The sequence below is a fragment of the Hordeum vulgare genome, chromosome 5H (genome assembly GCF_904849725.1).
Source record: "Hordeum vulgare subsp. vulgare chromosome 5H, MorexV3_pseudomolecules_assembly, whole genome shotgun sequence".
In the NCBI taxonomy this organism is placed as follows: Eukaryota; Viridiplantae; Streptophyta; class Magnoliopsida; order Poales; family Poaceae; genus Hordeum; species Hordeum vulgare.
In genome coordinates this window covers 324,666,771-324,692,194 of record NC_058522.1, presented here as the reverse complement: position 1 = coordinate 324,692,194, position 25,424 = coordinate 324,666,771, and the positions used below count along the sequence as shown (strand labels likewise).

Here is a 25,424-nt window from a genome sequence, read left to right as displayed (position 1 = left end):
GAGATTCGATCTTCGGTATACCTATACCTTGTTCAATCTCGTTACCGGTAAGTCTCTTTACTCGTTCCGTAGCACATCATCGTGTGAATAACTCCTTAGTCACATTGAGCTCATGATGATGTTCTACCGAGTGGGCCCAGAGATACCTCTCCGTCACACGGAGTGACAAATCCCGATCTTGATTCGTACCAACCCAACAAACACTTTCAGAGGTACCCGTAGTGCACCTTTATAGTCACCCAGTTACGTTGCGACGTTTGATACACCCAAAGCACTCCTACGGTATCCGGGAGTTGCACAATCTTACGGTCGAAGGAAAAGACACTTGACATTAGAAAAGCTTTAGCATACGAACAATACGATCTAGTGCTTTGCTTAGGATTGGGTCTTGTCCATCACATCATTCTCCCAATGATGTGATCCCGTTATCAATGACATCTAATGTCCATGATCAGGAAACCATGATGATCTATTGATCAACGATCTATCCAACTAGAGGCTTGCTAGGGACACATTGTGATATATTTATTCACACATGTATTATTGTTTCCTGTTAATACAATTATAGCATGAACAATAGACAATTATCATGAACAAGGAAATATGATAATAACCATTTTATTATTGCCTCTAGGGCATATTTCCAACATTTATATCATATTGCATGCATTTATCCCTCTACATCATGTCATCTTGCTTAAAGCGTTACTCTGTTTGTTATGAACTCAATACACTAGATGCATGCTGGATAGCGGTCGATGTGTGGAGTAATAGTAGTAGATGCAGACAGTATCGGTCTACTTGTCTCGGACGTGATGCCTATATGTATGATCATTGCCTTAGATATCATCATGACTTTGCGTGATTCTATCAATTGTTCGACAGTAATTCGTTCACCCACCGTAATACTTGCTATCATGAGAGAAGCCTCTAGTGAACACTATGGCCCCCGGGTCTACTTCACATCATATTTTCAGATCTACACTTTTACTTTATTGCACTTTACACCTTCAGTTCTTACCTTGCAAATAATCGTGAAGGGATTGACAACCTTTTATAGTGTTGGGTGCAAGTTTGTTTGTTTTTGCGCAGGTACATTGGTGCCTCATCTTGACACTCCTACTGGATCGATACCTTGGTTCTCAAACTGAGGGAAATACTTATCACTATTGTGCTGCATCACCCTTTCCTCTTCAAGGGAAAAACCAATGCAAGCTGAAGAGGTAGCAGGCCTTTGCGTGGTGAGCTGATGGGGGCGCAGGGCTAGCACATGGTTGCGGCTGCCCGGCGGACGAAACTGTTGGCTGCCTTGGTGGCCTCACATCTGGATGTGGGATGCCCAGATCTGATGGGCGGCGCCCGCCATGCCCATGTGCGTTGGCTGGCAGCTGGACGGCAACGCGGTCTGGCGCTGGTGCAGGAGTTGGATGTGGTCCTCTTGCTCTGGTCTCGTCGCTCCTCACGCGGCGCCCGATGCTCGGTCGCCCTGGAGTCAGTGCACGGCTCTGGACCTCCTCCGGTTCGGCCAAGGTTAGAGCTTGCGGTTCGATTAAGGGGGGTCTGCTCGTTATGGCGTTGGTGAAGATGTGTTACGGCGGTGGTCGACACAGTGCTTTGTCTGCTGTCAGATCAGTGTTGTAGGTCGCGGTTTGGCATCGTTTGAGTTGTTGGCTCGGCGATGGCCATCGGCAGCTACTGGGCCATGTTCCCCTCCAGTCCACCGGGATTGGAGAGGACTTCACGCGTGTGTGCCCCTACGGTGGGGGCACTAACCCTGGCCTGGGGACTGATGTCGCACTTTACCAACCATGGTTTGTGCACTGGGAAGTGGGCGACTTGGCATTATCTCGAGACATGGATATCGGGGAGGCGGCCCTGGAAGGAGGTCTGCATGGTTGGCTCTCCGGCGGGCACCATAGTGGTGGTGGTGGCTTTGTCTCTTGGTCGTGTGGGCAGTGAGAGGCATGGCGCAAGGTAGCTCGGGCACGCTCTCGGTCTCTGTGGGGGCACCTAGATCCAAATCTGGGGTTCTGAGCTCGACATGCTTCTTTCGAAGACCTCGTGGTGGCACGCGAGAACTACTGGGCGAAAGCTTTGTGCTTTGGCACCGACGATGGTGACGCTTGTGGGCGCCACTCTCTTCTTGAAGGCGTTGTCTGGGTGTTCTCCTGCGTGTCCGTGTTTCGGGTTAAAACCTTTGTCCATTGTCGAATCAACAGCGGCGATGCATGGCGCCGTCATCCCTCTTGAGGGCGTTGTTGTGGAGCTTAGGTGTGTAGGGCGTAGCATGGAGTTATGCTCGGATCCTCCTATGTTCTTTTTCGGTAGGGTTGTCGCGTGTGGTGTACGTAAGTCGTTTATCCTAGGATCGGCTTTGTAAGGGGGCTACCTTTCCACTCTGTTTCGTTCGGTCGTGTACTGTGTTCGGTTGTTTCTCTCTATATCAAGCGGGACGAAAGCCTATTTCGAGGTGCTACGCGTCCTCCGAAGGTCGCAAGCCGTTAGATCTGTCGCATCGAGCAGCTGGAAGCGCCTTCATTATTACAACACACGTCTTGTTGCGGAATTATTTATGCAACACACGTCTTGTTGTGGAATTATTTCTGCAACACACATCTTGTTGCCAAAAAAAATGCAACATATATTTTGTAGCAAAAAAAATGGAACTGAGATTTTGTTGCATTTTTTTCTAACTCAGATCTTGTTGCAGAAATAATCTGTCAGAGTTGTTTTGTTAGAAAATATAGATCTGTTATAGACCATCGTAACATCGCATATATTTCAGAAGCATAGGCTATGTTGTATAAACACGTTCAACAAAGAATGGTTTGTACGGCCTCACTTTGACGCGTGTCATGCAAAGAAGATGTCGGTTAAGGAATGATTAATGGATGGATGGAGGTATTCACAAAGGGAATATCATTATGTCCCTTCTAATGTTGGTCTCATGGGTGATTTGAAATGAGCGCAACTATCAAGTTTTTAGGAACACTTTGACCTTAAAGATTATTTTCTCCAACATCAAAAGAGAGGCTGACTTATGGTCCATCATCGGAACTAGACTTTCAGAGGCTATTATTCTATGAAAAGTACCCATTCTCCTTTGGGCTTTGGCCTCACTTTGTACATGCTTCCTCACTTAATGAATAAAAAATGGCAAAGCTTTTGCCATCTTTTGAAATAAAAATAATAATCTTCCCACCTCTTCGTATTTACAGAATCTCAATGATCTTCTTAGAGCATCTCTAGCACACCCCATGTAAAACCGCGACCCGTAAAATAACCGTCAAAATACGGGTCGACGCGAAAAATGCTACCCGACCAAACTCCGCAAACGCATCTGGTCCGTAAATTGTTTTTAGGGCGTGAAAAAATCCCATCCTTGATCCGTGAAAACACAGGTTTCTGCCTCGCCCCTATGGTGCCTCGTATCCCAGGAAAGCGGTTGGCGGGAGGGACATTTCAGCATGCTCCCTTTCCCCACCCCCTTCTGCCGATGCCCGTCGTTGGTTCGGCCCGTCCGCCGCCGGCGATTCCGGGAAAATCTGTGGGAGAAATCGCGCCGTGAGGCGCCCCTGCCCTCTTCCACCGAGTCGCTGCACCGGTTCCCCGGATCCGCCAATCCACCGCGACCGGAGAGCCACCGCCGGAGATGAAATTGAGCCCGTGCGAGAAGCTTTTGCTCGACGATTCATCCGATTCGAACGACTCGGATTTTGAGATGATGCTTCTCACCTTTCGCCAGCAGACGTTGGTGATGGACCTTGCTGTGAAGGAGCATGAAGATGAGAACCGATAAAGGCGGCGAGGATTGACCATCGGCCGTCTTTGCATTCCTCGAAATCGCCATCTCGGGAACAAGATGTTGATGCAAGACTACTTCACGGACAATCCAACATATTCACCGCACCTCCTCCGGACAAGGTACCGTATGCGCTGATCCCTCTTTGTGAAAATTGTTCAAGCTTGCGAGGCCAATTGTCGGTATTTTACTCAAAGAAGAAATGTCGCGGGCTTGAAGGGATTTAGTGCATATCAAAAAATCTTAGCAGCTATGCGGGTAATTGCATACGACATTTCGGCTGACTATGCTGATGAGTACCTTCGCATTGGTAAAGATACTACAATTGAGTGAGTGTGTAGGTTTTCCAGAGTGATCATCCGCGTCTTTGGTCCCGAATATTTTCGGGCACCGAACGAGGAAGACACAAGCAATTTTATGGCATCTATAGATAGAAGAGGTTGGCCTGGCATTGCTAGGAAGCATAGATTATATGCTTTGGACTTGGAAAATTTGGCCAAAGGCATGGCAAGGAATGTATTGTGGCAAGTCTCGTGATGCAACAATTATGCTAGAGGTCGTAGCATCCGAGGATTTATGAATTTGACATTGCTTTTTTGGTATGCTAGGTACTCTCAATGATATCAATGTGTTGCAACGGCCTCATTTATTTGCTATGATTGCTAGTGGTGATGCTCTTGTGTGACAGCCCGAGACCGACGCTCCAGAAGATTCCCCTTTTATTCCTTTGCCGCCATGTGATTAGATTGTCTGTCGCATTCATCATCGCATCATTCCCATTGCATCGGCACTCTGTTGCCGCCGGTTTTCAAACGTGCATCCATTATTAGTTGACGGTTCTCTTCGTGTTTGTCGTTGTCCGCTTTGAGCCCGTCCACACACACACGCCAGCGGCATCGTTAAAGTCTTTTTTTAAAGTGCGTTTAAATATTCTAGGATTGGGTTGAAACTTGGCGTGCGGTCTTTATTTAATATATGTAGGCCGCCTGCCAAATTTCGTCGCAATCGGAGTCCGTTTTATACCCGAACGATCGACCGTAGCGGCACCGTTGTTGGTTATTTATCGGACGTTTTTCGGTTTTAAAATATCGTTTTCGGGTCGCCTGTTTCCCCTCTCACCTCCGCCTAGCCACTCTACACAGCCACCTACCCCTACCCGCATACCGGGAGCGTCCGATTTGGATCCTACGGTCGAAATCGGGGCATGAGATCCCTAATCCTAGCCCCACTTGTCTATTTAAGCCCTAACCTGCCCCGAATGGAAAACCCTAGGTTTTCCTCGGGATCTGCGCCCCACCAAGCCATAGCCGTAGCTCCTCTCTCCTCTCTCCCACCTCCTCAGCGTCGCCGGGCACGCGAGCCCACAACTGGCCCGCCCCGGGCCATGCCTGGCCTGAGGGAAGCAGCGCCCCCCTGCTGCCTGGCCTTGCCCGAAATTGGATCGGACCCCGCCTGCCCCGCCTCCACCGTCGTTCGCCGCAGCACCCGCCGGACAGCCTCGCCGCCTCCCCTTGTCCCGAAGCCACCTACGCGCGCGTCGCCTCTCCACGTCCCTGCCGCCATAGAGCTCGCCTGCTCTGTCCCCTCCGTTTCTCGTCGCCGTCCAGCCCGTGGTTCCGGCCGGTCCCTCACCGGTGACCACCTGCTCATCGCCCTGTCTCCCCGATCTGGATCGAGGGATCAAGATCCGCCGCCGTTGACCGCCTCAGCCGCCGCATCGCCAGGACGTCGCCCCACGCTCGATCTGGTTCTAGATCCAGGCCACGCTGTTGCGCGTTGACCAGCCGAGTGGGTCGCGTCGTCCATCCGCACCGTGTCAGGCCCAGGCGCCAGCCTCCGCGTCGCCCCGGCCAGCCGCTAGCCACGTTGACCCGCGTGGGCCAGATCTGCCTCGTCCCGGCCCACCTCCTCTCCACCGAGCCGGCCCAAGAGGCCCTAGGTGAGCCCCTGTCGCCCCTCTATTTCGTGCCCTGGGCGTTGATTAGCTATCTTGCGCCGCATGTTGTTTTGGCCGACTAGCAGATCCGGCCCGAGTAGATTTTCTATTTTCGACGATTTAATTCCTTTTTAGAAAAAGATACTATATTTTTCAAATGCATGTAAATATTAATTCGTACGTCGGATCGCGACCAGTTATATATGTAAGTCATGTAAAATTTCATGTAGATTATGATTTTACAACTTGCATGCATCTTTGGAGTGGTTTGACCCGCCGTTTGCCTAGATTTGCGTGTTGTCCTAATAGGTTAATATTCCGTAGATATTTTTGTGCGCGTCCGGTTTGTTCAAATCCCATAGATAAAATGTTCATGATGTTTGTGACCCTTTGCCATGTATTTTAGAGTAGTTGCTTGCATTTTTTTGCATGTAGGAGTTGTCAATAGTTTCTTATGTCGTGTTTAGGACATGTTCTCGCATATATGTGTGGCGATAGTTTTATTTTACAACCCCACATGTTATATATGTTTTCCGGGTAGAAAAATCCATAGAATTTAACTGTGTATTTATTTTGACTTCCGAGTAAGTTTGTGTGCATAAAAACTTGCCATGTTGCCCTCTTGTCTATGTTGTGTGATTTACTCCGTGCATGGTATGAATTACTTGTGAACATGAGATATGCCCTCGAATATGTATGCTAGCCCCTGGTAATTTTGGTTGTTTTAGAAATCCATGTTTAAGTGTTGTTTGCTTGTTGCCAAGATGCTAGAAAATAGTGATGATTTGGAGATGCTGAAATATTTCTAAGTCTGAAATCTATTATATATATATTTTGTTGTTGTCTTGCCATCAGTTTTTCTAGTGATCTACAACTCCTTTGGGGTTGGTGCACTGGGGTTATTTGTAGTCCTTAAGATTCTATAGCATGATATTAATTTTCATGCCATTCTATATCATATAGCATATAGTTTTGTTGCTGTCAAGATGCCTTCAGATCGAAAACTGCACTGTCAAAACTGTTATTTTCTCTAAGTCTGGAACTGTGTGCGAGATGTCATTTTGTGAGTTCTTTTCCTAGTGATCCATGCTTCCATGCTAGTTGTATTTACTAGGGTGTTGTTGTGCATCTTGACCACTACTGCCTCATGTCTTGTTTGAGCATTTTAGAATTATGTAGCTTGTTGTTTTGGGGTGTAGAAAATGCCTTGTTGCTATTTTTTGGCAGATTGTAGCTATTTCTTGTTTTGCTTGTAATTGTTGAACCGTTGCTCCGTTTTAAACGTGTCATATATGAAACTTGCTTAGAATCTCGTGTAGATTCATAATATATTTTTGCCTTCTTGGTTTGGAATGCTTGTGGATGACATTGGCATACATATTGCATTCATGGCATCATATCTTGCAGTGATCATATCTTTTGAACCGTAGCTCCGTCTGCAATGATCTCTATGTGTAAATTGATTGGAACGATGCGTAGAATCACATGAAGCAGTTTATTTTGTTGTTTAAAAAAATATTAAAACATGTTAGTTCAGATCTGGGCAGAATTATAAATTAACATATGGGGTCAGTTCGGAGATGCTAAAAGTTGTTTCCAACCTCATTTAAGATGCCTGAATAGGTAGTTTAATTGTGCTTCACCCCTTGCCATGTTTAACAACATTTAATATTGTTGTGTAAATCAACGGGGGTGAACTAAATAACTCGTATGTGGAGTTTCGTCAATATGCAACTCGTTGCATATTGAGCTTCACTTAATGTGTGGTATTGTTTGTTGTGAGTTGCCATGTCGTGCCTTGCATTTAACCGGACATGCATCATATGTGTTGTGCATCATGTCGTCCTTTTGTTTTGGTGATAGCGTGTGTTGATGCTTGTTTCCGGTTTGCTTCGTCTCGATAGAGTTCCGCAAGCGTCTCGGAGTGTGAGGATTCGTTCGACTACGTCGGTTCGTCTGCTTCACGGAGTCATTCTCCTTCTTCCAAGCGGGATCTCAGGCAAGATGACTTCCAAGCGGGATCTCAGGCAAGATGACTATTTTCCTAGATACCATTACTATCATTGCCATGCTAGTTGTTTCGTTTCTATCGTTACGTCGCGTTGCCTACCACCTGTTAAATATCAACCTCTCAACATTGCCATGAAACCTTCAACCTGTTCACAACCTAGCAAACCATTTATTCGCTATGTTACCACTTGCTTAAGCATGTGTTAGTGTTGCTAGTTGCAGGTGCAGTTGCTTCCATGTGATAACATGGGTTCCTTGTTATATCATCATATTAATGCTATTTAATTTAATGCACCTATATACTTGGTAAAAGGTGGAAGGCTCGGCCTTTCTAGCCTCGTGTTTTGTTCCACCTTTGCCGTCCTTAGTTTCGGCTACCGGTATTATATTCCATAACTGAGCGCTCCTAACACGAATCGGGGTTGTTATGGGGACCCTCTTGATAATTCGTTTTAGATTAAAGCTGGTCTGGCAAGGCCAAACTTTGGTACTACATTTGCCTAATAACTAATAAAAATGCATAGGGACCCGCCGGCACCCGCGGAGTAATTAATCAACCCCGGGGCCAGTGCTCCGCATGAGTGTTGGTCCAAACCGGGCGATGTCCGGCACCCCCCGGTCACCCAGGGTTTAGCCAACACAACGTCTTGCCCATCCGTCGTGTCCTGAGAGCGAGATACGCGGCTCCTATCGGGATCGTCGACACGTCGGGCGGCCTTGCTGCATTAGTTTTACCTTTGACGAATGTCTTGTGCATCGGGATTTCGGTGATGCTTTGGGTAATCTCAGAGTTGAGGTTTTCCACTAAGGAGTCCGACGATATCGGGAGTTTCATGATCGAGGATTTCTATGCGGCTCGTGGTAATTTGTGATGGACCAGTTGGAGCACCCCTGCAGGGTTAAATCTTTCGGAAAGCTGGGCCCGCGGTTATGTGGCAATGTGGAAACTTTGTTTAACATCCGGTTCTAGACGACCTAAAGTAAACTTAATTAAAACTTGCCAACTAAGTGTGTAACCATGACTGTCTCTTTCATGAGCTCCTTCTCCGATCGAGGACACGGTGGGGTTATGTCTGACGTAAGTAGGTGTTCAGGATCATTCATTTGATCATTGTTAGTTCACGTCCGCTATGCGTAGATCATTCCCCTCTTGATTCTTGTACTCGTAAGTTAGCCACTAAATAAATGCTTAGTCGCTTGCTGCAGACTCACCACTTAACCATACCTCACCCATTAAGCTTTTCTAGTCTTGATACCTTGGGAAATAAGATTGTTGAGTCCCTTGTGGCTCACAGATTACTACAACACCAGTTGCAGGTACAGGTAAAGAGTTACTTGACGTGAGCGCGATGATTATTCTATTTGGAGTTTCTTCTTCTTCTTCTTCATCGATCTAGGATGGGTTCCAGGCCGGCAGCTTGGGATAGCAACGATGGACGTCGTTCTTTTATCATTTGTTTTCGTCCGTAGACGGACCCTGCTCTTCTTCATGATGATTGTATGAATTGTACTGATGCGACTCTGATGTAGCTTGTGGCGAGTGTAAGCCAACTCCTTATACTCATCTTTTCAATACATGTACTTGTAACGATATCCATTCTTGCGAAACGACGAGATGCGTTTCTATCCCTGTCGAGGCCCTCGCGCCAAAATAAGGATAGGACCGCATCTTGGGCATTACATCTTGCTTGCAACTATACTATCAATGGGCATGAATACACAAAGGAGTATTATCTTGCAGATGATATATACCCTTCTTGCTGCACATTAGTCAAGAGCATCAAAGACCCCCAAACTAGGAAAGAGTGTGAATTCGCAAGGGCACAAGAGGCGGCCCGAAAAGACATTGAAAGAGCATTTGGGGTTTTGCAATCTAGGTTTGCCATTGTTTGTGCTTCTGCTCGCTTTTGGGATAAGCTATCCTTGAAAAAACATCATGACATGTTGTGTTATTCTTCACAATATGATTATTGAATATGAGAGAGGCATGAACTTGAAGTTCTTCTACTACAATGTGGGCAGCCGTGTCGAACCAGCTAGAGAACCTAACTGAATTAGAGCTTTTCTTCACACCTACAAGGAGATTGAAAATGCAAACATCCACTGTCAACTTCAGAAGGATCTCATTGGCAAAGGGCTGGGCAGTAACTCATTTCATTTATCCATTCATTTTCTCTTCATTCATGTGTGATTTGTATACGGGACAAGTTTTGTATTGAATTATTTAGTTTGCTACGGTGATTTGAATAGTTATTGTACTTTAGATGATTATTGTATTGTAATATTGATATTTTTCTTATATTGCACATTAGTAATTCTGATTTACGGGGTTTTTGGTTTGCGGATTGACGCATCGGCGCCCGAGCACAGCCTGCATAGCTGACCTGTAAAAGAGCATCTTCTAGGAATGTCCTTTTTACGTGTCCGTTTTGCGGGGTCTAACTCTGTCCGCGCCCGCATCGACCTGCAAAATCGTTTTTTTCGAGAATTGTAAACGAGTTTTGCAGGCCGGCTTTATACGGGTCTACTAGAGATGCTCTTAGAGCAACTCTAGCAGACCCCGCAAAACGCCTGGCCCACAAAAATTCCGACGAGTATGCAGGCCCGGTCCAATTTTCCGGCCAGAACAGAGCCCGCATACTCGCCCGGCCCGTAAATTGTTTTGTATTGTATTGTAGGTATTAATATATATTTTTATTGTAGGTATTGATATATTTTTGTTTTTTGAAAAACTTGGTCAAATATACACATCACTACATGAAAAAAAAATGTAAGCCATGTACCTAATACACTCGGCTTATGTCAATTTAAACTCGGCAAGTAAAACTCCCGACATACAGTACACGGGGACCGGCTTATTAAGTATGAGTCGGATGGCGTGACAAAAAAACTCAGTCTATACATAAACCGTGTATTTACACGAGGCACCCGGTTTATTAAAGTAACATGATGGCTTCATAGGCTAACACACAGGTTTGATAAAGAATGTATCCACGTTCCAGGAGTAATGTGGCAAATGCTTCCTGTCAGACCGCAGATAGGAAGCGTTTCCCTTCCTTTCCTGCCGGTAGAGACACTTTCGTCCAACTTCCGTCGTACACTGACAGCCCCTTCCATCATCAATAATATGTCTACCATGTATAGCGAGTATATTTTTTTTGTAATAATGGTTTGATTATTTTTTTTTGAATAACTCTGCAATTGTTGTTACGGGATCACCTTTCTAACCAAGGTGGCAAATTAATCTTAAATATATACTATCCTCTTCGTCCGGAATTATTTGTCGCAATAATGTATAAAAATAGATACATCTAAAACTAAAATACATCTGGATACATTCATTTCTATAACAAGTATTTCAAACAAAGGGAGTAGTTCATTAATCAGAATTGCCGCGGTACCTAAAAAAACAGAATTGCTATGAAACCACCAACATTTTTTTACACAAGCATCAATGCACGGGTAAGAGCATCTCTAGTAGACCCCTTAAAGTTGCAAACTGTAAAACTGAGATACGGGTCGAAAGAAAGACATTTTAAGGGTTCATTTTAACTACGGCCGAACAGATACTGTAAAACAAACTGTAAAACTGGGATAAAGAGCTCCTTCCTCCAGTCCGTCCGTCACCGCCCCAGCCGGCCGCGTCGGTCGCGCCCAACCCCGTCGGTTGCGCCCCATCGGCCGTGCCCCGTCTCTGCCGGACGCGGCTAGCATCGGAGGCCACGCCCCGTCGCCTCCGCCGTCAACGCCTTGCTCCGTTGCCAGCCGTGCCGGTCGAGCCGTGCCCCTTTGTCTGCCGTGTCGGGAGGATTCTGGCGACCAGGCTGAGGTCATGGGAGGCCATGGCGAGGTCGAGCTCGTCCAATTCGTACTGACGGAGATCGATTGCGATATCTAGCGGCCTTTTTCGGTGTGCGGTGATGAATTTCGACAAGTTTAAGGTGGACTCCGGTAAACTCCGCGTCGGCGTGTTTGCTCTGACGAGATTTGGCCGGTATACGGACCCCTTCGGTTCAGCCTTCCAACCTTCGAATATAAAGGTTTGAGGTGTGCATTTTCAGTGGTCCTTCAAAAAATTACGGGTTGGACCATTTTTACGGTTTTTGTTCTCGATACTTTTTTCAATTAAAACTGTAAAACGTAAAAATTATAAGGGTTTGCCTACTTATACGAGTCTGCTAGGGATGCTCTAATTACCTAGTACTCATGGTACAGTGATTGGTTCTGGTGGGCATGCATACAAAATCCTTACGGAGCTTTTTTGAGCAAAAATGAAATATACCATTTTCTTGCTCAAAAAGGGAACACTATTTTTTCAAATAACCCATAAATGACGGGGCTGGCGTTTTGGCTTCCGTGAGCAAGCGGACAATAAAGCCAAAAAAACTAAATCTTTTCAAACAGTTCTGAAATTTTTGTAGATGTATGTGTTAGTATGGCAAGCATGCTTGAAAATTTTCATGCGAAACCGAGAGGCAGCTTTCCGTCGGTGAAAAAAAATTAGGCTGACATTTGGCGTTTGATTTTTTTTTTATTTTTTTTTTGCACAGCCAAATTGCTTAACTTTTTTTCCCTAAAAATTTACATGTGACATCTGGATGTGACTAAGAACCCATAGAGTTTTTGTTGAGATTTTTTCTGACATTTGAAAAAATATTTTCACGCGCAGAAGCATATGACTTGATTTGCAGAGCAAGTATTGTTCCTAACTCCACAATGACTTGCACCTGCTTTTCATTTTCACAATGCCTTGTTTCTTGAGCACGTCCACCTACATGCAGCAGACGCCTCGCTTGGCGCGGCGCTCCAAGATCCGACCTTAAAACTAGAGCAATGCCCCGCGCATGATCTTTCTGCCAATCACTTGTAATTCGAGTACGGTAATCGGCGAGTTTCACGCTATAAATCGAGAGGCCCGCCGGATCACTCTTGCCATCGTACAGCGGCGCAGTGTAGTTCGATCTTCCGCTCCCGTCTATCTGCGATCGATACTTGGCTGTCCATGGCGTCATCGTTGGTGTGGTCGAGGCGGGCGCTGGTCGTGGTCGCGGTGGCTGCGATGGTGGTGGCGGCGCGGTCGTCGGAGGCGGCGAGGAGCGGCGGGGCCGACGAAGACGAGCTCCGGTTCCCGGGGTTCCCGGGCGGCAGGCCGCGCAACCCCGGCTTCCCGGGGGTGCCCGGGGGCAGGACGGCATCGCCGCCGGCGGCCCGCTTCAAGCCGTCCTCGCCACCACCGCCGCCGCCGCCGTTGCAGTCGTCGCCCGCTACTATCCCGCCGTGCAGCAGCGGGGCGCCCTCGCAGCCGGCGCTGCAGCCGCTGCCCGGGTTCCCAGGCCTGCAGCAGCCAGGCAACGGCGGCGGGTCGTCGTCCTCGTCGCCGGCTGACTGCGTGACGCCGCTGGCGGGGCTCATGACGTGCGCGTCGTTCCTGACGGGGAGCGAGCCGGAGACGCCGACGCCGCAGAGCGAGTGCTGCAGCGGGCTGGGCATGTTCCTCAACAGCACGGCGGCGGTGGACGACCGGTCGCTGCGGTGCCTGTGCCCGGTCATCCTCGGCGACGTCAACCGCATGCTGCCCAAGCCCATCGACCCCGTCCGCATGATGTACCTCCCCATCTCCTGCGGCGTCGTCCTCCCGCCTCAAGTCCTCTTCATCTGCTTCAGTACGTGCCCTGCCCACATTGCTCTTTTGAATTTGAATTTGAATTTGAATTTCTCTTGGTTTGAATTTGAATTGTTTCTCAAATGATTTGTGTAGCTGGACAGCCAACGCCACCAGTGGTCTCGCGCATCCCTGACTCCTGGATGACGCCAGCTTCATCAGGCAACTAATTCTTCATCATGGTTTAACATTCATTATTTAAAAAGATCAGAATTATGGCCTGCTAATTGTTGTGCTTCTCTGATGTTTTTCATGCAGCTTTGACACCTTGATTGATGCCAACCGGATCAGGGATTCAGATACAATTAAGTATCTCAAGTTAATTTATGCCTATTGGCAGATGATGCTCTATGTCTTGAATTCAGATGCAGTCATGAAAAAAAGTATATAGGCTGCATCACCTGTGCCGGAAACTAGTAAACAACTTACCATACAGCTGACCTAGATTGGTCAGTGCATCATGTGCCTTGTAAGAGATGTACTTTTCCATTGAAAACTATACATATATAAAAGAGCAGATTGTATTCAAGTGCTCAGCTTTGAACGAGAAGAGTGTGATCTCAAGTGGACAAAGAAAACCGAAGGATGCAAAAAAACAGGTCAACCGCAACAAAGAACATTATCGGCATAGTTTAACATTACGATTTTGCGCAAATACAGATGAAACTTTATTATACCTGTGAATGTGACACGGGAAACTTTACCGCACAACCAAAATGACATTTGACGACGATATGATATATGCTCGTACTTTTGAGTAATATACTTAGTTTCAATCTGTTGCCATCAATGGCTAAATACATGAACTAATATTCCCGTAACAACATGATTATGATGATAAATACATCACATCTATATCGATGCATTCATCTTCAAACAAATTAAATGACCTTTGACCGAAAAGATGTGGTAAACTGCATCCAAGTTCACCATATGTGGTAGATAACATCTTCTCATGGCTTTTTATTTTCTTCTTATTACAGTACCAACCAACAACAAGGTCGGTCATAAGCTTTATTCTGAGAATAGCTTGGCTCAAACCTCTTATGTTCCAGCAGCTTGTAGCAATCTAGCAATCAGGTCTATCATATAGCAAAAGTTTACCTCGTACCCTGTCACGGCTGCAGTGTGAAAAAGAACATAAGAGTAGGAATGATATACACTGGCGTGTGGTCCATAACGGACAGCAAAGAACACGTCACCTCTCATGATGTTTTCCCTTTTCTTTCTCATGCCTTGTGGAGAGAACGGACACGGTCTTGTATTAACTTCCTCTCTGAAACTGATATTCCCTCGAAAGCACGCTCTGGAAGGGTCTCAAAAGCTTCTTTATTTGGATCACTCTTAGCTAGATCATAGGTTGCAGCGCGGATAGCTTTCTTACTCGGTCCACACGGTCTTATGGAAGTTAGCTTGTCATAAGCAGTGTTAAGCTGCAAACAGATAGATAGTAATTTACATGTAAAGCACGCATGTGAACACATGACCTGATCATGATTTCTAGGTACCATATTATACGATTTAGATGAAATGTGCTTACATCCATATTCTCGAACCAGAACATGTAAGAAATTGCAACCGCGGGCGCTCTACCAAGTCCAGCAGTGCAATGGATGTAAACTCGTCCTTTGCCTTGTGATATAGCCCATTCTAGTGCTGAAACTGCTTTCGGCAACTGTTTCCTCAGCGAATCTGGATCAAAGTCTACTGCCTGCACACAAGAAATTGTAAATATACTTAGTTTTCCTTCTAAACAGAACACCCTTAGCTCGCAGTTTGCTTATGATTTGCAGCTCGGCTTCTTCAAGAATACCTGTTTGTTAACTTTTTCTTTTTGCGTTTCTTTTAGAGATCTCACGACAAAATTCTGATTCTACAGACTAAAGATCTTTATGATTAATATTTAGCTTAATAACACTATGTAGTCAAAATAAAGGAAATATGGATGTGTTATGATTATTTGTGAGTTGATTATTTAAAATGAACCAAAGGAGTTCAATGAGAGGGCCAACAATTGCCACTGGCCCACTGCAACTTAAGAATAAAATCGCACCCATTGTCATTGATTTGCTCCTCGCCATGGATTATCAATAGATGGACAAGAGAACAAATCTATGGAAACACCAAAAATTATAACTTACAAAGGACTTGAAATGTGAAGAGAAGAGATAGTAACAGTAACTGATTTTTATGTAATCAGTAATAAGGAAGCACAAAACATGAACTCAACCAGTTGATAAAGAAGAAACTCACTGGTCTTCTCATATGCTGAATGCCAAGTTCTTTGCACCTACTGACAACAGCTTGAAAATCAATGCCCCAGTATTCGATATCCTTGTCCTGCTGTAGACAAAGAATATAGGCTACATTTTCCTCATTTTTCAAGTGATCAATATCGTCAGGCTTCTGAGGTTGTGAGCCAACAATCAAGCTATCACTTATGACAGCATAATTCATACCTAAGTTTCACATGTAATAATTAATTCATCAGTGCAGAAAAGGGAAATTCTCGTTCGCTCTAAATAATAATTATACCTCATTCAGCATTTTTAAAATGATAACAAAGCAAGAGAGGGAAACCTAATACTCAGCACAAATGAGGGGCCAATAACTACTGCTAAATAAATTGCCCTTTATAGAAATTGCCAGTTCACCTAGATTTAGGTTATTCTGAACTGTAACAAAAACATGTGCCACACTGTAGTTCTGTTTTAGTAAAATACCATTAAACTGATCCGTGAGTGTATAACACGCATCAGAACAAAATATCTTGGTCCTCCTAAATCAAATTAAGTTTTGAGAATGAAACTAAATTCAGTTTGGCCACTCTTTTGATTAGACCAAGCAGATCCCAAATTCAGTTTTGAGAATGAAACATAAAAGATTGCTCTACCAAATATACTAACTTGAGAAAAATTCATGCTACTCTTGTTGGCCACCAAATTATACACCAGATAACAAAATGCTATGTAAGGACAAAAATAATATGCTCATTGCGAAGTCTTCAAGATGGTAATTTTTTTATCATGTCATCTTTATCAATCGCTTTGTCACGACTAGACCAATTGAGATTGAGATAACTAAAAAGATAAGTAGATGAAAAAAATCAATAAAATGAGTCCAGTTTGCCAGCCAACCCAGAAAACGACATGCTTACTCATCGTCTCCTTGGCCCTTGCTATGGCTTTCATGACATTTATAACTGAAAATTCATGTTACCACTTACCCAATATAAATTATGCGACCATGAACACAAAGTCTAACAAATAGTCTCAATCAGAATCTAAAATCAGCCCAGCTAACAACCTGACACAAATGTACGCATACTATAAGGAACAATTCATTTGGCCAAGACAACAAGATTCCGTACAAAAATTCAACATCTAATCAGGCACAGGTGTAGTTCATCTCATCTAAGAGGATCCAACAAACATTGATGATGCACAAACTGATACAGTACATCATAATACACATCGAGCCACCAATGCGGGCAATTAGTGCTCGATAGTCCTATGAGAAACACAATTCAACATTTACTCACAAATGGAGCCCTACAGCATTTCTTCAGAACAAAGAATCATCCCAGCTCTAACATAATTTACATCCTTCAATCAATCAAAGAACATCCACAATTCATATGGCCAGCAGAAGTTCGTACCAAGGTCGTGGTGGTACTCGTATGGGTTCCGCATCATCCGCTTCATGGCGGTGTTGTAGTCCTCCATCCGACCGCTTCCCCGTGCTCCGGCCGCAGCGGAGGAGGAGGTGCATAGGAGAGGCCGGGCGCTCCTCAGGTGAACCCCGCCGCGTCCGGTAGTGCATCCAACGGCGGCCATTGGCAGCCTCCCCCTGTTCCGGACGCCGGCGCCGCTGGCCGGGAGGCGCGGAGAGGCGGGGATGCAGGACGCGTTGGCCGTGGCTGCCATGACGGCGAGATCTTTGCGGCACTCCGATGTAGAGAAAGTGCGGTGGACGCTCTACGGCCGGCGGTGGTCGGGAGTCTTGCCGCGGCTATTGGAATGGATCCCCTTCCCATCAAGTTGCGGATTTTGGACGTACGGTCGCCACCTTTATTATTTATCTTTTTTTTAGCTAAATTTATCATCAAGTTTAATATTTTTAAATATTTGTTCATTAGTTTTTGGAGACTGCTACCATGGATTTGTAGAAACCATCCACCACATTTTTAACCGTTCGATGGATACGCGTGCACCGTTCGATCACCAGCTCAGTCGCATCCGTCCATCATACAAAATCATGAAACAACGCTTCAATTGCGGAAACAAGCACGCTACTACGTAGTCCGGTTGACGGGTTAAAAAATGACTGACGAGTCTTTTGCAACATAGATTATGTTGTAATTTTTTTACAACAAAAAAGCATGTTGCAAAAACGTCCGTATATATTTTCGCAATAGATTGTGTTATAAAATATTTTCTGCAACAAGGATCGTGTTGCAGAAATTTTTGCAACAAAGGTCATGTTGCAAAAAACTTTTGCAACGTAGGTTAGGCTGTAGAATTTTTTTGTAACAAAAGATTTTGTTCCAATTTTTTGAAACAGAGACGAAGTTGCAGAAACTCGTCATTACGCCCTACTTGCACTATGCGATCGTAAAAATCGACCGGCTGATGGAAAGAGTTTTCCTTGTTATATAATATTTTTCACAACAAAAGATCGTGTTGTGGAAACATATGTAGAATTCTTTCTCTACAACAAAAGTCTTGTTGCATAAATATTTTGCAACTGAGTGTTCATTGTAGATTTTTTTTTTCTGCTATAGTAGATTTTTTTTTGCAACAAAAAGTCAAATTGCAGATTTTTTTTTCCAATTTTCTCCTTTTTGCAACACATGTGTTGTTGCGGAAATAAGTTTTGCAACACATGCAATGTTTCAGGAAAAAAAATAACGATGTTGCAATCTAGATTATCACTCGCACCGCCCGCTATTGACTTCATAGTTGCGGCCCAGCGCACGGGACACGTGTTGTGCGCACGAGGAGGCAGATGGAAAATGTCCGATCCGCCGGATGATTTGCATCATTTCCCTTAGTTTTTACTAGCAAAAGGGTCCCTGCGTTGCCACGGGAAAAAATATCACATATTTTTAATTTCCAAAACGTGATCTATAATTTGAGTATTTATAGCTACGACCCAAACAAAGATGATCTTAGCCTACAAAAACGTAGTTCAAGATTTTACAGGTCTTTTATTTTAATAGGGCTTGTATGTAGATTTAATATGTACAATGAAACTGACAAGTGATATTTTAATTTCGTCCTTAATCCTGATTTTATTGAGATGTTCATCCATAATCCAAATTAGTACTGGTATGAAAGAAAGACGGGTAATACAGTATTGATTAAGATTGCATCCTAGATAATATTTTTAAAATCGTTAACCGGTAAAATAACATCATATTCAGATTCTACATATTTTTCTAATCAAAATCCATATATAACATGCTAAATTTAGAGTTACGTTTAAAATATATGAGTATTTTAAAAATTATTTAATATGTACTGCGGGTTTAATATCAAAAACATTAAGCGGTTTTTTATAAAATAGCATGACGGACTAAAAATATTTATTTCCTTTGTTAGTAGGTATAGATATACTCGTTCAACATTTTTTAGTATCCATTTCATCATTTTTCAAATACTTTTTCAATATTTTAATACATATTCAACTTTTTTAAATACTTGTTCAACATTTTCCAATTTTTTGTTCAACATTTTTAATACCTATTAAAAAATTAAATACTTGTTTAACATTTTTAGTATTTATTCAATATTTTCAAATACTTATTTCATCATCTTTTCAAATGTGTTTTATATATATACATACATACAGGGTCAGGCTATTCGTCACCCTGGATGAGAATAGTTTTATTCACCCCCTTTATTTTAACCTCAATGCACATAAATTTTAGATTTCGTAAATTTTGTCTTATTTTATACGTAAAAATAGGCCACAAGTAAATATATAATTATCGTAAAAAATATTTTCTATCCTGTAAAACTACAAACATATAATATAGTGTAAAATATAGAATAAATTCAATTTTTCTGCTCTTGTGACTTATATTTTTGTTTTCTTATGTCAATTTTTATGTAGTAAATCAATATAAATGTTACTATTTGTATTTCAAATATAATTTATTGATAAATTAATGTAAGATTATTTCGGATGAAGAATAACTTATTATGTACACTGGGTGAGGAATAAAGTTCCTATATATAGAGAGAGAAAGAAAAAGAGAGAGAGAATATTTTAAAGTATAAAGATAACAAAAAATGAGAACAGAAAACAAAAAATAAAACAGGTTGTGGCTCCCACGCAGCTGGGCCAGCCCGTCTAGGGCTCGCCCTGGCGCGATCGCATCCCCCTGTCTTGCTTAAAGCGAGACATAGTGACACTCCTCGACCACTGCTTTCACTCGTTCATCACCTTACAGTTGTACAAAATCATCTTCAACTATGATTACGTAATATGGTGTATAAAAGTGATGACTCATTATGATGCGCGTAGATTGTATTCCCTACCACTCATGGACGATGCCTATTTCGGTTCCTTTACAATCGAGTTTGACTAATATTGGCACATACTCCTAATCATACAATGTACGCAGATCCATAGGACAAAGCATAAACATACAAAATCTTCTTATCGGACATAGATTTAGTTCATCAAAAGGATCAAGTTCATCAAATGTAACCTAAATAGAACACAAAACAGGTAATTAGACATATGATGATATGAGGCCGGTCCGGAGTTCACCACTTCCTCGTCGGACGCTTTCCCTTACGGTCTTGGATGTTGTTCATCGTTTTGTTATCATTATCGAAGGAGGAGCTCATGTAGCATGTCATGCGTCGGGAGGCACGATTCTGGTCCGCCACGAGACGAAACGCACGGTTACCCTAAAAAAATGTTTTCCATTCATTGGTATCATAGACTCGAAGGAATTTTCCCAAGAGATTCCATCCCTGGGCTAGGAATCCCACGGAATTATAGTGTATGAGCGCAGTTCATAGGTTTTTTGTTGGTGTGAAGATTCATTCCTGTGGACCAAACGAACTTCAAACAAACAAACAAACAGGTCATATGGACTGAAACTCTTTAAAATTCCTCTTTAAAAATGCCCTGAACGAAAGAGGCCGAGGAGAAGGTCAATGCGCTTGCCCGTTCAAAATGGCACGCACGATCTCAAGTGTCAAACTCCCGCAAAAAAAAAAAAAAAAAAAAAAACTCAAGTGTCAAACGCAAACGTGTGTGCGTGTGGTGCAAACCCCGTCAACACGACTAGTAGCAGTAGCACTACTCTACCGACCGGGTCTCGCTGTCGTCAGCTGTTACGAGCCTCTGACGCGCGGGCCCGGCGCTAGCCGGCCTCTCCAGCTGTTTCGGTCCTGGCTCCCGCACCATAAAACCGGGACGGGCTCCCCCGTCTTCTTCCTCCCAACCCTACATTTGACATTTCCCACCTCTTCCAGCTGCGCCCCCGGTCCTCGCTGCATCCTGAGCGGATTCCATTTCTTCCGAGCAGCAAATTGCCTCCAAGTTCCTTCCGAGGCCTCCATCTCGTTTCGGATCCATCTTGTTTAATCGATCCCGGAGCTAAAGAAGAGGAAAATGTGCCCGCTGAGGGTGATACTCATCTTCCTCTCCGCCACCGTCGCCGGATTCTTCCTCCTCCGGGGCCTCAACGCCGACCCCGACTGCTTCCAAGACGGCGACGACGGCTCGGAATCTCCCAGGGCCGCCGTTCCCCTCCATTCCAAGGTACCCAACCAACCTGCCTACTTTTAGCTTATTATTGTATATTCCAGAGTACCTCTCACGTTTCTTGCCTAATCCATCCAGAGGATTTCCAATCCGTGTTCATGCAACCAACGTTCGCTAATGATTGATGATACGTACTAAAGTTGAAATTTCGCTGAAAGAAGAACAGTCAATGAATTAGCTAATGTGTAATGATTTTATAACTGATATATGGCTTGTTGGCATGGTTCGCTAGGTTTAGGAGCCACCAAAATCAAACCATGGTTCAAATTTGCAACAACGTCGATTCACCATGTTAGTTTGTGATGAGAATTGCCCCCTACCTTAAGCAGCCAATGATTACTGAACGAGTATTTGCATCTGAATGCAGGTTGGTTCAGCTGTGAAAACCGGGTTCTGGACATCGGTGGACATGGCGAGCGGGCGGTACCTTTGGCGGACCCTTGTTGCGCCACCGGCCAATTCTGAATCTGACAAGGCCCGGTGACGACCAAATCTATGTAGGTCTGTTTGACATTTGTGTAACGGGGCAGACAAGGGATGGAATTGACATGATGTGCGATACGGCGGTGATTGTAAATATGGGTTCTGTATGTTGAAGTAAATGTGCAAATTGTTCATGTTTGAGCCTTGTGTTATATGCCAGCACTGGATTGTTTTGTTTGGGCCTTGTGTTTTTGAGTTGAGTTTTTACTAGTGACGGTAGTGTTCGAACTTCCAAGTATGGATTTTGGACCAAGTTGGTTTCGTCTTTGTTTCGTTTTGATTGGTTGAAGCATATAAGAAAGCTGAAATGGGGATTTGGTTATTTCCTGAAGTACAACTTTGTCGCTTTTGAAATCGGGAATTTTTTTCCTGCTTTGCTCTTGAGTTGTCCCGGGGAGATGTTTTTTCAATACTGAAACTGCAGAGCATCATATCCTGCATACACCCATCCTGTATCGACATGTGAAGCACACACTCTGTGATCTCGCCTCTTGGGAAAGTTGCTTGGCTGGTTGATTACCAGTGTGAAAATGGGCTGTTGCGTAGGGTCAATCTCTTTAACTTGCAGCTGGAGGTACAATATTTTCTAGATAAGACTTAGCCAATGAGCTGTTGGATAGGGACAATCTCTTTATCTTGCAAGTGGAGTTAGTACAATATTTTCTAGATTAGGCTTAGTCAACACGTGGAGTACGTTTGATCTTCTTCATATGTTCTTTTATCATTTATACTTTGATTTATTTGTCAATTTACTTCCAGTGAGAGCAACTCCAACTAGGCGATCATTTTGTCCACCTGCGTCTGTTTGGATCGCCGCGGACAAAAAACGTCGTCCAATGCGTTGATCTAAACGAACACACGTCCGGTTTTCTGTCGGCCCGCTACCCATTCCAGGCTCAAATTTGCGCCGGATTTGTGTCGGTGCGGACACGGGACGGACGGACGTGTCGCCCGCCCTTCTCTTCCACCTGGCCCGCCAGTCGATGGCACATACACCATTCTCCTCTTTTCGCTTCCCCTCCAACACTCCCACACGCCCCGCTTCCACTCCTGCCGCCCCAGTTCCGCCGTCGTCGTCAGCCAACCGTTGTAGACTGATGTCACGCCCAAGATGCGACCATATCCTCAATTTGACACGAGGCCTTGTCAGGGATATAAGCGCATCTCGTCATTTCGCAAGAATGGATATCGTTACAAGTACATGTACTGAAAAGAAGAGATATATATATAGAATTGGCTTACACTCGTCATAACCTACATTAGAGTCACATCAGTACAATATATAAACATCATGAAGAAGAGCAGGGTCCGACTACGGACGAAAACAAACGAGAAAAGAAGAACGACGTCCATCCTTGCTATCCCAGGCTGTCGGCCTGGAACCCATCCTAGATCGATGAAGAAAAAGAAGAAGAAGAAGCAACTCCAAATGAACAATCAACGCGCTCGCGTCAAGTAATCTTTACCTGAACCTGCAACTGGTGTTGTAGTAATCTATGAGCCACAGGGGACTCAGCAATCTCATTTCCAAAGGTATAAAGACTAACAAAGCTTAATGGGTGAGGCAAGTTTAAGTGGTGAGGTTGCAGCAGCGGCTAAGCATATATTTTGTGGCTAACTTACGAGTATAAGAAATAAAAAGGGGGAAGATCTACGCATAGCGAACGTGAACTACAGTTGATCAAATGAATGATCCTGAACACCTACTTACATCAAACATAACACCACTGTATCCTCGATCGGAGAAGGAACTCACGAAAGAGACAGTCACGGTTACACACACAGTTGGTATATTTTAATTAAGTTAACTTCAAGTTGTTTAGAACCAGTGTTAAACAAAGTTTCCACGTTGCCACATAACCGCGGGCACGACTTTCTGAAAGATTTAAGGATGCTCCAACTAATCCATCACAATTTACCACAAGCCGCATAGAAATCCTCGATCACGAAGCTCGCAACCTCGTCGGACTTCTTAGTGGAAAACCTCAACTCTGAGATTACCCAAAGCATCACCGGAATCCCGATGCGCAAGATATCTCGTCAAAGGTAAAACTAATCCAGAAAGGCCGCCCGGCGTGTCGACGATCCCGATAGGAGCCGCGTATCTCGTGTTGGAAATATGCCCTAGAGGCAATAATAAATTAGTTATTGTTATATTTCTTTGTTCATGATAATCGTTTATTATCCATGCTATAATTGTATTGATTGGAAACACAGTGCATGTGTGGATACATAGACAAAACACTGTCCCTAGTAAGCCTCTAGTTGACTAGCTCGTTGATCAAAGATGGTCAAGGTTTCCTGACCATAGGCAAGTGTTGTCACTTGATAACGGGATCACATCATTAGGAGAATCATGTGATGGACTAGACCCAAACTAATAGACGTAGCATGTTGATCGTGTCATTTTGTTGCTATTGTTTTCTGCGTGTCAAGTATTTGTTCCTGTGACCATGAGATCATATAACTCACTCACACCGGAGGAATGCTTTGTGTGTATCAAACGTCGCAACGTAACTGGGTGACTATAAAGATGCTCTACAGGTATCTCTGAAGGTGTTCGTTGAGTTAGTATGGATCGAGACTGGGATTTGTCACTCCGTGTGACGGAGAGGTATCTCGGGGCCCACTCGGTAATACAACATCACACACAAGCCTTGCAAGCAATGTGACTTCGTGTAAGTTGCGGGATCTTGTATTACAGAACGAGTAAAGAGACTTGCCGGTAAACGAGATTGAAATAGGTATGCGGATACTGACGATCGAATCTCGGGCAAGTAACATACCGAAGGACAAAGGGAATGACATACAGGATTATTTGAATCCTTGGCACCGAGGTTCAAACGATAAGATCTTCGTAGAATATGTAGGATCCAATATGGGCATCCAGGTCCCGCTATTGGATATTGATCGAGGAGTCACTCGGGTCATGTCTACATAGTTCTCGAACCCGCAGGGTCTGCACACTTAAGGTTCGACGTTGTTTTATGCGTATTTGAGTTATATGGTTGGTTACCAAATGTTGTTCGGAGTCCCGGATGAGATCCAGGACGTCATGAGGAGCTCTGGAATGGTCCGGAGGTAAAGATTGATATATAGGAAGTCCTGTTTTGGTCACCGGAAAAGTTTCGGGCTCATCGGTAGTGTACCGGGAGTGCTGGGAGGGGTGCCGGGGACCATCGGGAGGGGTGTCACGCCCCAAGGGGTCTCATGGGCTATGGGAAGAGATAAACCAGCCCCTAGTGGGCTGGAATAAGTTCCCACTAAGGCCCATAAGGTTTGAGAAGGAAAAACACAAGGTGGAAAGAGTTTCCAAGTGGGAAGGTGGAATCCTACTCCAAGTAGGATTGGAGTAGGACTCCTCCACCTCCAATTTCGGCCAAACCATGAGGGTTTGAGGCTGCCTCTTCCCTCTCCCTCCCTCCTATATATACTGAGGTATTAGGGATGATTTGAGACAACTTTTGCCACGGCAGCCCGACCACATACCTCCATGGTTTTTCCTCTAGATCGCGTTTCTGCGGAGCTCGGGCGGAGCCCTGCTGAGATTAGATTACCACCAACCTCCAGAGCGCCGTCACACTGCCGGAGAACTCATCTACCTCTCTGTCTCTCTTGCTGGATCAAGAAGGCCGAGATCATCGTCGAGCTGTACGTGTGCTGAACGCGGAGGTGCCGTCCGTTCGGCACTAGATCGTGGGATGGATCGCGGGACGGTTCATGGGACGGTTCGCGGGGCGGAT

General features: G+C 44.5%; 3 protein-coding genes across 3 annotated transcripts; 2 read left to right on the top strand and 1 right to left on the bottom strand.

Annotated features, from left to right (window-relative positions):
- Positions 1-12,303: 12,303 nt before the first annotated feature.
- On the top strand, positions 12,304-14,369 carry LOC123397927 (histone-lysine N-methyltransferase SETD1B-like). Its single transcript, XM_045092439.1, has 3 exons — positions 12,304-13,411; positions 13,507-13,572; positions 13,669-14,369. The coding sequence occupies exons 1-3, from the start codon at positions 12,751-12,753 to the stop codon at positions 13,680-13,682; spliced, it is 741 nt and encodes a 246-aa protein (XP_044948374.1). The 5' UTR covers positions 12,304-12,750; the 3' UTR covers positions 13,683-14,369.
- Positions 14,151-17,450, bottom strand: LOC123397925 (phosphoglucan phosphatase LSF2, chloroplastic). The gene is made up of 5 exons (XM_045092438.1): positions 17,069-17,450; positions 15,664-15,869; positions 14,951-15,121; positions 14,613-14,843; positions 14,151-14,531 (listed from the first exon to the last, which is right to left on the bottom strand). Exons 1-4 carry the CDS (start codon positions 17,334-17,336, stop codon positions 14,640-14,642), a joined length of 849 nt encoding a protein of 282 aa, XP_044948373.1. The 5' UTR covers positions 17,337-17,450; the 3' UTR covers positions 14,151-14,531; positions 14,613-14,639.
- A 3,410-nt stretch (positions 17,451-20,860) lies between these two features.
- On the top strand, positions 20,861-21,858 carry LOC123395366. Its single transcript, XM_045090355.1, has 2 exons — positions 20,861-21,195; positions 21,566-21,858. The coding sequence occupies exons 1-2, from the start codon at positions 21,046-21,048 to the stop codon at positions 21,680-21,682; spliced, it is 267 nt and encodes an 88-aa protein (XP_044946290.1). The 5' UTR covers positions 20,861-21,045; the 3' UTR covers positions 21,683-21,858.
- The last annotated feature ends 3,566 nt before the right edge of the window (positions 21,859-25,424 follow it).